The sequence below is a fragment of the Amphibalanus amphitrite genome, unplaced genomic scaffold (genome assembly GCF_019059575.1).
Source record: "Amphibalanus amphitrite isolate SeventyFive unplaced genomic scaffold, NRLGWU_Aamphi_draft 001198F_arrow, whole genome shotgun sequence".
Lineage (NCBI taxonomy): Eukaryota > Metazoa > Arthropoda > Thecostraca > Balanomorpha > Balanidae > Amphibalanus > Amphibalanus amphitrite.
Genome location: NW_024882692.1, coordinates 148,438 through 166,417, shown reverse-complemented (window position 1 = coordinate 166,417; position 17,980 = coordinate 148,438). Strand labels below are relative to the sequence as shown.

General features: G+C 50.9%; 1 protein-coding gene across 1 annotated transcript in view; it reads right to left on the bottom strand.

Moving 5' to 3' along the window:
- LOC122371049 (enoyl-[acyl-carrier-protein] reductase, mitochondrial-like) overlaps nucleotides 1–17,980 on the bottom strand; it is a 32,984-nt gene that overhangs the window by 4,244 nt on the left and 10,760 nt on the right. The window contains exons 3-4 of the mRNA XM_043347115.1: nucleotides 5,762–5,914; nucleotides 2,990–3,111 (exon numbers count right to left, since the gene is read on the bottom strand). Coding sequence (XP_043203050.1) covers nucleotides 2,990–3,111; nucleotides 5,762–5,914 — 275 coding nt within the window. The remainder of the gene's footprint in view (nucleotides 1–2,989; nucleotides 3,112–5,761; nucleotides 5,915–17,980) is intronic.

Here is a 17,980-nt window from a genome sequence, read left to right as displayed (position 1 = left end):
GCAGCCTTACCACGCCATTTGTAAGCTCCCCTCCCGAAATCACTTTTCGAAACCGTTATCGTGACGTAAAATAAATACATTTATAGAAAGAACACCTTCCTAATTTTTTGCATACTTCTTAACAATGAGCCAAATATTTTTTTAAAGAAATAAAAAATCAAAAAAATTTGGTCCCAAAGTCCAAAAAATACAAATGAAAGAAAACTCGATATGTCATATATCTAAAATAGCGTATTTTTCGAAATTTCAAAAATACATATTAATCTCTGTTTCATTGCAAGTTCAATGTTATATAACATTTGGCATTTGAATAATCCGTCTTAGAGTTACAGCCCGCCAAACTTAGCGCTGCAAAGCAAGATCCAAAAATGTTATACACCATAACTCAAAAAATACTTTTCTGATAAGCCTGAAATTGTTACAGGTGGATTCAGAGCCCCTGATTACCCTAGAGACCAATTCTCGTCAAATTCCGAGAGATGAGGGTGTCAAATTGGAAAAAAGTGGTACGATCTATCGTGGAATGCCCCAGCTATCATTTAGCAGGCGCATATCTTGATGTCTTTGTCACGCGACGATGTGTGCGGACACCGAGGTAAAGTACAACAATTCAATACGACACTGGAATTTCAGTCAGCCCGCGCTGACATTCCTAAAGACGTTATCAATCAGCTGTCAAGTCGCTGACGAAGGCATGCGACACACTGAGACGGCCGCCCGGCCTTCCAAGCTTAACGGCGCGGCGCCGTTCAGTCAACGTTGGCTTTGTTCACTCGGACACCGCCGACTTTATGAATCTGCAAGTCATTCCATTTCACTTGAAGTTATTTCATCATCCTTCTTAACCGGCCAACTTACTGAACCAATCATTCGACCATTAGGGCCATTCCCTAGTCCCGTCACAAGATACTAACAGACCTTGCTTTTCTTGTCGCCGCCATTCAGTCAGCAATCAACCGTCAGCGGTGAAGCTTCAGTAGCTGTCAGCTGTTATCTTTTATCCAGCAGGCATTACCTAGATGAGAACGACTATCTGAGCTGACTAAGGTGACCAAAAACTGCAAGTGACAGCGATCTCACATCACGACCGGACCAGACAGTGCCGGATTTTGATGTGCTGAGCTGGGCCTGTTGAGCTGGGTGGGGCCGTGATCAGGGGCGCTGGGTGTGGGGCTCTGGGCGTGGACGTGACACAGGCAGAGCGAGACGAGGGCTGGGTGTACCGGTGTCACCCGCTCTCCATTTAGCTGCCGCCGTCAGTAAGAGCTCCATCACCGCGGTTACGTCCTAAAGTGGTGTCACGACTCTGTCGCCACGGACGTCGTCGGCTTCACAACCGGGCCAGCAGCGTACTGAAACGTACGAATTGAAGCATACGAAAGCACCGAGCCAGCACCGGACAACCGCCCACTGACGAAAAAATAACTACCGATTCTCGTATTGTCCGACGCCTATCAAGTGTTACAATGTTTTGACAGAGCCGTGTCAGCGGAAATGTCGACTTCATTATAATGCGGACCGCAGCATCAGGTGCTCGTCAGGGCGGCTTCCGCAGATAGGCGGTAACCGGCTCACCAGGCCTGGCCACCGATAAAACTCCCACCGCTCTGGTGAAAAAGTACACCGGAAAAAAGGAAACCAAGCTTATCATGATGATTGATGCATTGACAACCCGATCCATCAAAATATCAGATGCAGAGAGATAAGCAAACCGCAAGTCAAAGCAGAATCTGAAGTATTTGATCATGAATGATGTCACACGACTAAATCCCTTATAACTGCGAAACTTAAAAGGTTAGAGACTATCTGTACAAAATACGCCTGCCACAAGCGGATTTCCTCGTTACTTAAATTGGACGGCCGCCCTTTGAGTCGTGCTGCGAATTAACCGCGTGATTACTGGCCAGTAAATAAGCATACGATTTAGGTTCGTGCACGAGAGGCTCAACATCGAACAACTGGGAAATAAAAATAACCATCATTCTGAAGCCTGCACCAAAATAATGAACGCAAACTTCAACAATGCCTAAATTTACAGCTGAAAGACATGCCACAAAGAAACCGGTCAATAAACGGATTAAAGCTGACTGCTCTCTGCTATGAGTTCAGAATCGTCCTACAAGAACAAGGAATTTCAACTGAAACTGGCTCGACTCGCCGCCAAATCCCGCGAGCGGCCAACACTACCACGATGTGATCTACCCCGGCTCGGGTCAAGGTCAGAGGTCCCCGCGGGTAACTGACTGAGCTGAGCAGACACCGCCGCGCTGCGGAGATCCACGACACAAAAACGCACCTCACCACGGTCGAGTACGGCGCCCACCAGTCTGATGCAACACCGCGAGGCGGCGGTGTGGTGACTAGACAGTCCGATTCATACGCACAAGGCCACAGCGACGCTGTCTGGCCCTCTCGTCCCAGACAGCTGAGAAGGTGAAGAGGCTTGGCTCTGTTGCGAAAGTGATACTCGCGCGCAGATGTGGACTGTAGAAGCAGGATCGTCGACAGGGAAAACAGATACACGTTTCCGTTCCTTTCAGATGCTCAGAAGCCAGTGCAACGCTCCCAACAAGGCTGCCGTATGGCAAAGGGGCGTAGTTGTGGTCAACAGGCACATCGTTTCTAGCCCACCTCGCGTGTCCCTGAGCCGTAAACACGATCGCAATGGGTCTATTTTGCACAAGCACGGGCAATAAAAAGATAAAGGGAGGCAGTATTGGAGGAGACTAGGGCGGCACCAGCACAGCCACCTCACGAGCGGGCACGGTGTATAGCCACTTTTCCAGAGAACACCGCAACACAGCACAACATATATTGTATTTCAGGGAAATCGAGAGTCGGACAGTGGCAATATGCTTCAAGGAGCACTTTGCCGTATCGATGCATCTACAAAACAAAAAGAACCATTAGCTTATGTGATAATTCGATAAAACATTATCAACCGTGATCTATCCCGGTAACGTTCCCTGTGACACGGCCATGTTCTCACCTGAGTTCTTCCTCTGTGAGAATCACGTTCGCTCCCAGACCGGTCAGATACTCCTTCAGTTCGTCCAGGTCGTCCCGTGATCGGACAATGTTCACTGACCGGTACCCGTAGACACGGCACATCTGTGGGTAAAGGTCGACGGGTCAGTTCAAGCGCCTCGGCAGGATGGATATCAGAGAATGTAACGCAAACTTTGAAGTCTATAAATAAACAGCATCGACCTTTACAGTAGCTAGCTTCATCATGTGTAGCGCAATTAAACGGGATGTTTCTGTGCTCCCGTCGGTCACAAAACCTGGCGCTTATTTTTAGAAGCATCATTCACGGTCCTCAGATATTTGGATCCAAACAGGATGCAGCTTTCAAATTAAAAGTTACATCCCCAACTGTGGATGATATCTGGCTCTGGCCACAAACAATCTCGCCAAAAGTAGCAGTTAACACTAGTGAGACAAAGCGGTAAAAAAGGTCAGTGACCCCGCTCCCGGGAGTGCAGAGCACATCTGACGGAGTGACAAAGGTCATCGGTTACCGCTGTCAATCCGCACGCCACCAGTCGACTTCACACAAACGTCGACTCTTACAGAGTTTCTACGGAGCAGGGATGGCTCACCTGACAGGAGGGAACAGTCTGTTCTAGCCTCGACGTGACAAGCATCCATACCCCCACGGTAACGGCAAGGCACACGGCACAAGCACGGCGCGAGAAACGGCACCCCACGACATCGACATTCGACACTGCCTCGGAACAGCTGACAGGGACAGCACCGGACGCCACCACCAGCCGCACAAAAAACGGCACCGCAGCAGGGGCGGAATTCAGAAGGCGTTTTTGTCCCGTCCGCTCTGCGCAGTGGAAGGGAGCAATGGTGAGGGAGCTCAGAGAAGGAAGCAGGGATCGACATTCGGTAGTGAGAGCGGTCCATACGAGCCACAGTGGCTGACACAGCGGCTGGTGCCGTGTCGCATACAGTTTGGTAAACAGTAAGAAACTGTGATAAGCCTGATAGGCGCTCTCATTACCTCTGATCGCACACTATCGCTCTGTGTGGTGACACTAACGAGGCTGATAAGATCGGACAGCCATCGGCAGCACTTAACCCGCGCCCTGCTGGGGGAGGGGTGTTTGAACACACCCCCCCCCCCTTGTGGTTTTTCGCGAACGCCGTTTTTGGTACACCTTATCATACATCAATTCTACACATGTTGTGAAAATTTCAGACCAAGGTCATTTAAGGTCAGGTCACCAGGTCACTTGAAGTGACCTCACCTCATAAAAAGTTTCAATGTCTGCCATTGCTACACCGAGTGACCGATCGCTTTGAGACTTTCAGCGATTGATAAGGGTAACAGTATCTATAAAATGTATATTTCAGAATTTTGATATCGGTGACCTAAGGTCAGGTCAATTTTTCGACCTCCCCATTATAAGTCAATGGGATAAAATTGAAATGCGCCTCTTATGGACGAAAGACATTATAAACACTCCCAAACACTGAATTACAAGTGGTTTAAACACACTGAACATAAAAATGGTGTCCGTGACCCCTATTTATGCCCCTGAGGTCATCTCAGGTCACGAATGGTGTCTAACAGTTTTTCGCAAATAACTTTTGATAGAGGCATGCTAGAGCGGTGAAAACGCCTTAGATGTGTTCAGCTCGACGATACGGATCGACTGATATGCAACATGACCTTTTCCGGTCAGGTCATGACCTTGACCTAAGGTCAAATTTTCAAGTTGACCTTCCAAGGTCAAGTTATAGTTCATTCGATGCGTCTTGACGAGAGAAACACGATGCCGGTAAAAGTAAGCTCGTACAAGGCTTGGGTAAAAAATCATTGCAGAAAAACTGTTTCCGAAAAAATCGCCTATTTTTGCAGTTTTTGCCCCCCTGCAGGCAAAACCGTTGACGTTAGGTAAAATCTGAGAGAATTACTCAGAAAGGGCGTCAATAGGGCTACCGAATGCGCTTTTCCGAGGCGCTTTAGCTCTATTAGTTCCCGAGTTTTGCGTTGGCTTCGTGGAAATTGTCGACATTCGACCTGAAAATCGGCGAAATTTTGCCTTCAATGACCTCTGGTGACCTGACCTTTGAACTGACCAAAAAAGTGACTGAAGTGATTTCGTCATTATTTTTGGCGCTCTTTCGAACGCCGCCTTCCGCGTATCGCTACGTGGCCCAGGAGCCGAGTTAGAAGGGGGGGGGGTGTTCAAACACCCCCCCCCCCCCAGCAGGGCGTGGAAATCCAGGACCCCCAGCCGGGCGCGGGTTAACTCATGCCTGGATAGGTGGTAGCACGAGCCGGCCGCAGACATGTGTAAGCGGCTCCATCGAGAGAGGATGACGAGATATGCGTGAGGGAGTGTTACATCAATTGAGATGATGATGAATGTTTGGGATTTCCCGGCCTGCTTTGGCCGTCAGAGCTCATGCAATCACAGCATTGACTCAATGAACAAGCGTCCACGTCCAACGAGTCGTCCACTGCCACGTTGAGGCTAGTCTCTGCAACGCAAACGCAGCGTGAAAACCACTCTCCAGCACCGACTCGGGAGCATAATTTACCAGAGAAAGTCGGGTTGAGTTAGTGGATTTGAAAGTGTGTATAAATCATGCGGTCTGGCCAACGCCGCCACGCATACTCGAGCCGGGCCCTTGGCACACGCTGTGACCGTGTGTGGGCATTATCCTGAGGCATCCCAAAGGTCATGTTCAACACATTTTCACGGCCATTCCCAGGTAAAACACACTCCAATCTGAGCCTCACCTGAATGACGGCCTGGCCGACGGCGCTGTTGGCTCCGTTCTGAATCACCACGTCGTTGTCATCTAGCGTCACGAAGTCGTTGAGCATGCGGAAGGCGGTGCACGGGTTGACAGACATGGTGGCCGCCTCCACGAGCGGCACCGTCTTCCGAATCTGCCGGAAGACGAGCACGTAAGTGAGCGATAAATCCTGGTTTGGGGAGGCTGTGGGGCTGTAGTGCAGAGTAAAAGTCCAGGGTGGTGCGAGAATACGCTCCTGCAATGTACAAAGATTATTTTTTGCATTGTTTAAAACTCACGTCAATTCACTACATTGTAAAGATTACGGTAATCAACCACTTGCAACATTGCACACTCTGCTTTCAGGCATCGACAAACAGCAATGATCGAAAATGAAGTAGCGCCCTCCACTTGAAACGGGGCTGGGGAGCAGCCCTGACATGATATCGGAATGCCTCCGCCCAACTGCAGTTGTGGGAAATGACTGGTCAACACTGCCGGGTACACTCGGGGGCAGTTTGATGTTCCACCACTCCCTACCTATCGGGCTCCCATGGCTCAGCACTGGCTGCTGCCAGTGACAGCACTGGCAGCACTGGCACTGGCAGGCAGTGCTGAGCAGTGCTGAGAGCAGGCAACACTGGCAGCAGCCAGTGCTGAGCCATGGGATCGCCCGATGGGTAGGGAGTGGTGGAACATCAATCTGCCCCCGAGTGCCCCCGAGTGTACCACCCGAGGCACGGCAAACGACAGGGGTCGGAATCAGTACAGAGGCACCGCCGGCTGCAGCCTGTGATAGCGTGTTTTCAATCGACTCGGGCGACCGGCAGATGCATACAGAGGGTAAACGATCACCGGCACAGTGACAGCCCAGTGATGGGACGGGGCGGCGACTCAGAGCGACCGGTAGGTACACAAACAGATAGGTCACATGGCAACTGGGACTGACTCAGCAGAGAAGCAGTGCTGGTGTTGGACATGTGATATAATCGTGACATCAAAGGGATACCAAGCAATATTACACTCGTATGTTATAAATACAGACACTTTACTGTTCCACAACGGGGTGTATCAAACCACAATCATCCTCACAGTCAAGCCTTTCTATCTGAACTCTGTCAAATCAGATCAGTTCACTCTCTGGAGCACAAATCCTCCATTGTTTGCCAGCAGGCAGCAACAGCCACTGCTTTGTCTGTTGCAGCCTCGAATTGGTGTCATGCAGGGAGCAGACACAGAGAAACAACTAGCCACATCACGATATTGAACTGACAGCACCATAGCTGCTCTGTTCAATCGCAGGATAGTCAGTTAGGTCAACCAGAGCAGTGTTCCAAATTGCATAAGAATTGATTGCGCCTGTCATATTCGAGGGTCGTGGTTGGTAATAAGCGGGGAAGGGACGGTGGGGATTCAGCCAGAAGACACACCGAAAAATACGAGTCTTCATCGACAGTCTCAGTGTATAGGCCGGTAGACTTGTTTGTGAGTAAATACACATAAAGGAGTCGGGTTCTAAATAACAGACTGAAGCCGAGCTTAAAGGAAGAGAGCACTTTTGAAAGGTTGCCAGTTGCCTGCAGACATTTACTAAAAGTGACGATATAAAAACGAAGGGTCGCAACAAACCTCAACAGCCATTTCCTCCAATGAAGGTCGTTCAAACACCCTTTGAGCCACAAAAAGTGTGACTAACCTGAATCCAGGCAAGATCCACTGCAAATTTTCGGGCCACCATACCAGCATCACAAAAATGGTTCAATTACGCTGGTATGCTGTAAACTAATAACAGGGTCGAGTAGAAAACAGCCATCGACCGTATCAGCACGGCCAACGGGCCAAGAAATGCTCAACGACTCTGCAGTCTAGACAGCAAGGACTTTGAAACACTCCAGGACACCAAATAACGGCACATCATTAGCGCATCTGTTCAGAATGCGCCCGGCAACGCTAAAAGCAAAACGGAGGCGTCACTCAATATCCTTATCCATCCCATGCAAAACGCTGCATAATTGTCAGCGGTTCGGTTCTTTGCAGAGTTCTTCACTGCACATAAGGCACAGACGGAGGTGCAACCAGCTGCTCCCCTCAATCACAGTCAACATCTCCACTGATACGTCAGGGTCTGGGTAAACAGAGCGGCTGCTTTGACGCGCGTAAACTGGCCGGCAAAAACTGGTCGCACCAGAGTGTTGCATCAACGGGAGCAGCATTTAGATGCTTAAACCGTAGTCGGTACGTCTTTCCAGAGTCACAAGGTATGAGCCTCAGCTAAGCGCTACTTTTGAATCCAGGGTCATGTTAGCGCCGTTCTGTCCACTGGGTCCTGTCCAACGTTCCTCTCGCGATCGCCAGACACTTGGGTCTGGCTGTGCCTCTCGCCCGCGGCTGTGTGTGCCACGTTCAAACACTGGCAGGTGTTCGGATTCAGCCTCACACACTCGCCAAACGCCGCTCCGTCCCGGCGCACCTCCTGTGTTGCTAGCCGGGCCGGCGCCACCCATACGACTCGAGACACTTATCTGGCGCCGTGCCGCTCAGTCACAGCTGCTAGCTAGAGCCACGACGTGCGACGTGTCCCATGCATTGTAAGTGGTGCACAATACAACAGATGCCGTCCGGCGTCCACAGGTGCATGATAGCCCAGGACACAGTGCCTCCCCTCCATATATCGTGTCTACCAGCTTAGAGCACAATGCAATCAGTAGGGGCTGAGCTTGTATGTCGCAAGCCCTCGGGTATGCTCCCCACTCCCGTTTGCCTGACCTAACCAGAAGGACACAATCAAATAGATTAAACCAGACTGGACGAATATCTCATGCCGTCACCGGTCACTGAACCCACGCCGAGCTATAGAAACGCCGAGTCTGGTCATCTCCAAGCCAAGTGGGAGAGGGGCGACTCTCGACTCTGGCAGTCGCACATGGTAGCGAGGATCAAACAGACACTGAAGTGTCTAAAACAGCAGGTAACCGCGTGCGGACAGCATACCATTAGATAAGAGCCATTCACCAGAAAACAGTCAGACGTCAATCGTCATGTGAGAAGAACGGCACACGTACGCAGCGCACGACTTCGGTGCACCAGTTGGTTGCATAATGCATAGTGCATAACCGCCCTGTTTCAATTAGATTCAATTTCCATCTGCGTGACCCGCCCTGTCCGATAGCAGTCTGGCACCGTCCGCCTGCTGCCGACGGGGCGGACTACACGCACGATCCAGCTCCGTATAAAGAGGGACTACGCACGGCTACGCATACATCACCTGATGGTTCAGCACTGTCGGCTTGAGACTGGAACTTATGGCCCGACGTCCAGCTTAAACTGAGCGCATGAAAGCTAAGGGATGAGTAGTGAGCAGTCTAGACTCTCGTGTGATTGTTACCATACCGATACCATACCATGGGCATGGCTCATGCCACATTTGAATTAATGAACGACGCAAAACCGTATGAACGCGGCGATATTCATGCCAGTATTTGCTATTCCCGAGTCCTACTTTTGTTGATTTGCAGAGCATCTGGTCACATCATATGCCTGTCAGTTACGACACTGCAAGCACGAAATGCAAACTAGTTAGAACCGAATGCCTTCCACCGGAACAGGGTAAGTGGCGTGTCTTGTAGCAGTTTGCACTCGCATGCCTGGTACATGGGGCATGTCCGAACGATACGAGCGGCTGCAATGCAACCTAGAGTTGCAACCCCAGACAGGCAGATGGAACGTGTCCCCGCATCCACTAATACGGAGGGGTACGGGGGGGGGGGGGCGGTCAGGTGGGATGCGCCTGCTCTCCCAAACTCGACCATGAGCTCTGTCACTGATCGACGAGACTGAAAATAGCATTTACCAAGAAAAAAATGGTTGGCGACAAAAACAGTCCGAGACTATCCAAACCATGACGGAAAAAGGTAATCGTTTCGAAAGAGGTAACTAGAATCACGGTATCATAAAACCTCATGGCTCATCATGCGCATTGCATGATGCGCATTACGTAGGTACATTTTGCAACTATTATCGGCATCAGCCACTGTTACTCGTTTAAATATCCATTTGACTAGGATTTGGCGTTATTTGAAACGCTCAGTTTTTGCAGCGAGCTTTTCCTGTTAGGGCCTGCGAGATACCCGCGGAAACACATATCTCTTCAGCATTGCGCGCCACACAGGAATGCGGCTGATTCACGTGCTTTTGTGAGCGAGGTGCTTCCCTCCGGGAGAAATTCGCCGTCCCCATATGCTTAACACAGAGCCGAGCGGCGGCTGACAGGTGGCCGGCTCTCGGGAGATCGGCAGCCGACACTCGAAAAATCGACAAGCCGCCGCTGAATGCGCGTGCGGCAGTGCTGAGCCGAGTCGTTCCCACGGTCTGAGGTACCCCCAGTTTGAAGATTCGGCCTTAGAATATGTAGTTTTAAATACGTAGTTTGACGTACATCTCGGAAAAGTGAGATACGGCCAGAAATGAGTGTGGGTCCCTCCGTTCTGAAGATTCTGATCGACGCCGATTGAAATAATTCGCCGTGCATATCTCGGCTTATTGACGACCGATTGACACGGGATAAACACCGATCGATACCAAATGGCTCTGTGGGGGGGGGGGGGGGGAGTAGAGTGGCAAGTTTTCCTACCCGACGAACCCGGAATTATCCCGAGGGGGTAGGTGTGGGAGTAGAGTCGGGGGAACGGGGGGGGGGCGAGTGCAAGTACCAAGTACTTTCGCAAGTACCAAGCAAGTACCAAGTACTTTTACAAGTACCAAGCAAGTACCAAGTACTTATGCAAATACCAAGCAAGTACCAAGTACTTTGGCAAATACCGAGTACTTATGCAAATACCAAGCAAGTACCAAGTACTTTGGCAAGTACCGAGTACTTTGGCAAGTACCAAGCAAGTACCAAGTACTTTTGCAAGTTCAACAAGTTTTTCGTGAATATCTAAGCTTCTAGACGTCCGATTAACACGGGACGAACACCAATCGATCCCAAATTTTCTCCCTCATACTTTGATTGCCAAAGCGACGCGGAGCGAGCCAAGATATCTTGTTTAATTATCCATTTGAGTAGGATTGCGGGTTTTTTGAAGCGCTGAGTTTTTGCAGCGAGCTTTTTCTCTTAGGGCCTGCGAGATACCCGCGGAAACACATATCTCTTCAGCATTGCGCGCCACACAGGAATGCGGCTGATTCACGTGCTTTTGTGAGCGAGGTGCTTCCCTCCGGGAGAAATTCGCCGTCCCCATATGCTTAACACAGAGCCGAGCGGCGGCTGACAGGTGGCCGGCTCACGGGAGATCGGCAGCCGACACTCGAAAAATCGACAAGCCGCCGCTGAATGCGCGTGCGAAGATGAGCGTGGGTACCGCCGTTCCGCAGATCTCGGCAGCCGGCGAACGGCCGACGGCTGGAAAATTCCACCGGCCGGCCCGGCGGCAGTGTGGCGGGCGGCGGGCGGCGGGGCGGGGTTTCCCCGTCCATCGGCCGGCAGCGCTGAGCCGAGTCGTTCCCACGGTCTGGCGGCCAGCTGGGTGGGGGCGGGGTGGGGAGTGGGGCGGCCGATTGCCAGCCGCTTCTCCACCGGCAGGTATCGGGGCAGGTGCTGCCACCTGCACAGTCGGCCGGCACGCACGCTTGATAGGTGCTGCCAGCTGGCGGCAGCATCTCATGCCACCTAGCGGCTGGCCCCCAGCGGCCAGGCAACAGAAACGGCGGAGCGGCAGAAAGTCGCCGTGACGTCACTGGTGGCCAACAGTTCATAGGACGTCACTGGCGACTGACAGCATTTCGTTGATGCTTATATCTCAGATTCTAGATGTCAGATCGACACCGGACAAGCACCGATCGATCACAAACTTAGGCGGTGGACCTGGGGGGGGGGGGGGGGGGAGGGAGGGGGCAGCAGCCTGGAATAGAGTGGCAAGTTTTCCTACCTGACGAACACGGAACTATCCCGAGGTAGAAAACTATCCCGAAGTACCAGGCAAGTACCAAGTAACTTTGCAAGTTCTAAGCAAGTACAATGTATCTTTGCAAGTACCAAGCAAGTACCAAGTACTTTTACAAGTACCAAGCAAGTACCAAGTACTTATGCAAATACCAAGCAAGTACCAAGTACTTTGGCAAATACCGAGTACTTATGCAAATAACAAGCAAGTACCAAGTACTTTGGCAAGTACCGAGTACTTTGGCAAGTACCAAGCAAGTATCAAGTACTTTTGCAAGTTCAGCAAGTTTTTCGCCAATATCGAAGCTTCTAGACGTCCGATCGTCACCGGAAAAACACCATTCGATCCCAAATTTTCTCCTAAATCTTTTTATGGCCAAAGCGACGCGGAGCGAGCGCAAGATATCTTGTTTAAATATCCATTTGAGTAGGATTGCGGGTTTTTTGAAGCGCTGAGTTTTTGCAGCGAGCTTTTTCTCTTAGGGCCTGCGAGATACCCGCGGAAACACATATCTCTTCAGCATTGCGCGCCACACAGGAATGCGGCTGATTCACGTGCTTTTGTGAGCGAGGTGCTTCCCTCCGGGAGAAATTCGCCGTCCCCATATGCTTAACACGGAGCCGAGCGGCGGCTGACAGGTGGCCGGCTCTCGGGAGATCGGCAGCCGACACTCGAAAAATCGACAAGCCGCCGCTGAATGCGCGTGCGAAGATGAGCGGGGTGCCGCCGTTCCGGAGAGACGGCTGGAAAATTCCACCGGCCGGCCCGGCGGCAGTGTGTTGGGCGGCGGGCGGCGGGGCGGGGTTTCCCCGTCCAGCGGCCGGCAGCGCTGAGCCGAGTCGTTCCCACGGTCTGGCGGCCAGCTGGGTGGGGGCGGGGTGGGGAGTGGGGCGGCCGATTGCCAGCCGCTTCTCCACGGGTAGGTGCTGCCACCTGCGCAGTAGTTCCACTGGCGGCCGCCAGGCCCGTGTGCGGGCCGTGCGCGGTAGTTCCGCCAGCGGCCGCCAGAGGTCACGCGCGTCGTGTCTAACCTGACGAAGCTACAAAAAGTTAGAAAACTTTGATAAGAGGGACGGTAAAGCCACAATTCCAACGCTGAATGTTGGGCAAAAGCAAAGGGATCCAACACAGCCATCTGTATTTACTGTATTTACCCTTTTCTGTCAGCGATAAGCCCCAGCAATCGCACCGCTGTAAAACTCGCAAGCTGTTCACCGTGCAGGGTATTGCATTATAACCACCCACCGGCTCTCTCTACGTATGTGTAATCGCTTAATAGGTAGGACGCTAAAACAAGTTAGAAATGATAGGTAGGTGAAACAAAATACAAATTGGGAACAAGTATAATTCAAATTACAAATAATTCATTGGAACAAATCAAAATTATCTGAGATCAAGGCAAATTCGCAAAGTCTTTGATCGACTAAAGACGTCTGATTTAAACGTCGGAAAGGAACAAGTTCTTTGCGGTATTTAGGCAAGTAAATACCAAGTACTTTGGCAGGTTTTCAGTACATTAGCAAGTTTTCAGTACATTACCAAGTAGCAGGTGATACAGCAAGCTGGCAGGTACTTTGGCAGGTTCAACAAGTTTTTCGTGAATATCTAAGCTTCTAGACGTCCGATTAACACGGGACGAACACCAATCGATCCCAAATTTTCTCCCTCATACTTTGATTGCCAAAGCGACGCGGAGCGAGCCAAGATATCTTGTTTAAATATCCATTTGAGTAGGATTTCGGGTTTTTTGAAGCGGTCAGTTTTTGCAGCGAGCTTTTCCTGTTAGGGCTTGCGAGATACCCGCGGAAACACATATCTCTTCAGCATTGCGCGCCACACAGGAATGCGGCTGATTCACGTGCTTTTGTGAGCGAGGTGCTTCCCTCCGGGAGAAATTCGCCGTCCCCATATGCTTAACACAGAGCCGAGCGGCGGCTGACAGGTGGCCGGCTCTCGGGAGATCGGCAGCCGACACTCGAAAAATCGACAAGCCGCCGCTGAATGCGCGTGCGGCAGTGCTGAGCCGAGTCGTTCCCACGGTCTGAGGTACCCCCAGTTTGAAGATTCGGCTGTAGAATATGTAGTTTTAAATACGTAGTTTGACGTACATCTCGGAAAAGTGAGATACGGCCAGAAATGAGTGTGGGTCCCTCCGTTCTGAAGATTCTGATCGACGCCGATTGAAATAATTCGCCGTGCATATCTCGGCTTATTGACGACCGATTGACACGGGATCAACACCGATCGATACCAAATGGCTCTGTGTGTGTGGGGGGGGGGGGGGGGGGAGTAGAGTGGCAAGTTTTCCTACCCGACGAACCCGGAATTATCCCGAGGGGGTAGGTGTGGGAGTAGAGTCGGGGGAACGGGGGGGCGAGTGCAAGTACCAAGTACTTTCGCAAGTACCAAGCAAGTACCAAGTACCAAGCAAGTACCAAGTACTTTTACGAGTACCAAGCAAGTACCAAGTACTTATGGAAATACCAAGCAAGTACCAAGTACTTTGGCAAATACCAAGTACTTATGCAAATACCAAGCAAGTACCAAGTACTTTGGCAAGTACCGAGTACTTTGGCAAGTACCAAGCAAGTACCAAGTACTTTGGCAAGTTCAACAAGTTTTTCGTGAATATCTAAGCTTCTAGACGTCCGATTAACACGGGACGAGCACCAATCGATCCCAAATTTTCTCCCTCATACTTTGATTGCCAAAGCGACGCGGAGCGAGCCAAGATATCTTGTATGAGAACCAACTGAGGTCATTTTGTGCGACAACCCAACCGACCTCTGTCCGGTTTTTACATAAGCTGCATAATCATGGCAGGCGGCATTTGGCACGCAGTAAAACTGAGCCCATCCGGAATGCTCGCAGGTGCCAGGGATTCAGTGACCCGTGCCTATCCGCCTCTGGTCGACTCAGGTCACCAGACATCTCCACTCAGCAGAACGACAGGGCACCAAATGGAGTAGACACTACTCTACATACAATGTCCTCATGCACGTGCATGAAGACCTTACGATAAGAGCTAAAAGTTTCAATATTAATGTGTTATTGTCGAGTGTCGACTGACTTCGCGGAGTAGCATTTCTTCGCGATAGCACACGTCAGCATATTCGAACCACTCTATCCTACCCAAACTACAGCCACTTTAGCACACTTGGCCAGCAACAATTCGCATTAGCATACCTTCTCCGTCCCGACTCAGGTCACCAGACACATCAGACAGAGGTAGCGGCTTCGGTCGGTCACGAACGCGGCAGGCCGGTTCGTGCTCACTGCTCATGTCCCGACCATTGGTCACGAACCACGACTCACGAACCGGGGCACAGTGGAGTGAGCGGAGTAGGAAAGGCCCAAGACGGCACGGGTACCAATTACGGGGCCGGCGGAATGTCAATGCACAATGCACATTGCACGCCATGTTACTGGATCTGCCCAGCCCAGTCCCCGCTCATACGACCCAAGGTGACGAGCTCAGCCGTTCCCGCCCCGCTCGATCTGGCCGGCCAGCAACTGAATGCAGTGGCGGCACCGTCTAAAGCTCACAGCACAGACCAAATAAACAGCCGCTGAATCAGTTGTACCCACTGATGGACGGGGCTAATTATGAATCAATATACAAATGATTCATTGCAGAGCATACGATGCGCTTCGTTAGGATATAACTGACACTAATTAAAATGTTAGAAGTTATGAGGGTAACAGTTACAATCTGCCAGGAATAGGACTGTACCCTAGTCCAGTAGACAACTCCTAGCCCCGATGACACGTGGTGTGTTAATTTCATTGCAATAACTGACGAGAAGCATGAGCTAAAGGCGACGAACGGGTCTCCTAAGGCCAGCATCATGCTAAGCTGACACTTTTCCAACACAGTTGCTATTCCCGTCCATCATCCCCGCCCCCAGATAATCACCGCTGGTCTACCATGCACCACAGAGCCTGCGCCGCGCGAACTACCGCGCGGGATCTGGCGGTCGCAGATCCCACTCGGGTGGACCGTGGCGCTTCCCGGTGTGCATTGCACAGTGCACCGTGCACGCTGCAGTGGGACAGACCGGCGGCGACATACCGACCGTCTGCAGAAGCGCTGCAGTGTGGGTGCGGCGACACCGGACGGACGGCAATCATTAATCACTACAGCCGACCGGCTGCCGCGCTGCGCCGCCGCTCTGGGGACGCTGCGACACCGCTCAGTCGAGACAGCGGCAGACCAGTCTCCACAAATACAGCACAAAATGGGGACCAGTCAGTCCCAGAGACCATTCACTCCAGCAGACGTGGCTCCAGTAATATCGTCCCGCTGTCGGTTCGTTACCACTGAGATTCCTCGATCCGATCCTGTCTGTAGGTATAGGTCATGGAAACCAGTTTTACTCATTACTATCTTGCTGCCAGTTCATTAAAATTCAAATTGATGTTTTCATTCCAGTACGACACTTAAAACTATTCCCGTTTAATGGGCATTACTTGTGTCACGCTTCTATCTTCCCACTGTGACAATGATCGGTAACTTGCAGTTGCACGAAAGCTGCCTAGACTAAAGCACTGATCAAAAGCGGTAGCTCGTACACCAGTTGGTGCCAGGCACGTAAGCTCTGTTGCAAAAGCCAAACATCAATGTGATTGAGCATCTGTCAGCCGTCAATGCAGGACAAGCGCATGAACCGGATTATAAGCCGGCAGCTTGTGTCAGCCGCAATACATCAATAGCTCCCCAGAGTCAGATAGACAGCCAACGATCTGCGTTAGCGCCGATAAACGGCAGTCCCTCGGGTGAAAAACATCTGTAAACAAGAGAACACTAAACTCGAGTGAAAAATATTGGTAAACAAGAGAACACTAAACTGAGGCTTCCTGAATCCGCTCCCATTTCAATAGACGATGGAGTTCAGTAGTCTTGATAATGTCCCGAAAAAGTTAACTCATTGCATGAAGTGCTAATCATCCTTAGGACAAGGTCAGAGATGCAGGCTTTGCGATCTTTGGCTTCACATCGATTGAATCGGGATGGACACATACATAAGCGAGCTTTCTTTGAGCGTTTATTAGCTCGAGCAATGTAAAGAAATCCTTTCTCACTTTCTCATTATCTCACTGCTTCTGCTAGCCTCCAAGTACCTACTTACATTTATATTCAGAGGCGTCTGGACTTCAGACTAATGAGGCATGACTGATCCGCGGATGTTCCCGATCGATCAGCATGGTAATCTCATCCATTCATTATCGCCCTCCTGACAAATAAGATGTCTTAATTAAATACAACACAGCGCTAACGTAAGCTACATACCATAGCCTGTGGTAGCGCTGTGTCCAGAAACTATGCGCCACATCTAACGTCCGCCCAGTCTAGGTGTCGCGCCCAGTAGCCTTGTCGAGCAGCGGCGTGCCAAAGCGAGCCGCGTTTTGCGCCGGTCGGTGACCTCATCTCACAGTTCCGGGGTCAGAGTGGACACTGGACACAGGGTAGGCAGGGTGAGGTGGCTGCAGTGGGCAGAGGTAGATGAGATAGGGCACCTCCGGCCCCCAATAGGGCTGCAGTTGGACCACGCAGCACGAATGAAAGCGGGTGCTCGGACAAAAGTACACGCCAGAAATTCAGTTCAAGACTCGGGCACAAGATGGCTGTGATTACGCTGACGTGGAATCGTGACTGGTGAGCACTGAGCAGTCCCTTTTTTCGGTATAGTGTTCGAAAACGTCAAGGCGTCTAGTTGGACCCTCATACATATTGTTTTAGTAAGAAGTGATGTGAAGTAAAAGGTCCTGCTTAGAAAACAACTCACAAGTTAGGTAAGCAATATAAATGGAGCACGTCACGAATTGCGAGTAAATCGGACGTACAATCTTGGCGTGGATCTATCAAAACACGGACCAAGCTACTGCCAAGGCATGATGCATTTTTAGATTGATAAGAGATGCATGACATTGTATAGGAGGGTAGTAAGTTCACCTTCCACGGTCGTCACGACTCACGAGCAATACGGGTTTCTGCCCATGGTAAGCAGTTGAAGACGACAAACAGTTATCATGTAAGTAATGCGGATGTCAACGCAATGCCACATCAACTTTTGATCACAGAATGCAATACCACGGATAAACAGCCAATCTAACCGCATCTAGAAAATTTCACGTTCCTTGCAATCCACCCGTAGCAACATTTCGAGCCTGACAGCTCAATAGTTGCAAGGCACCTAATCCAACATAACACATGAGGTCATGCCACCGAACGCACCAGTCCCCAGACAGCTGCACTGCAGCGGCCATGAAGCGCCTTA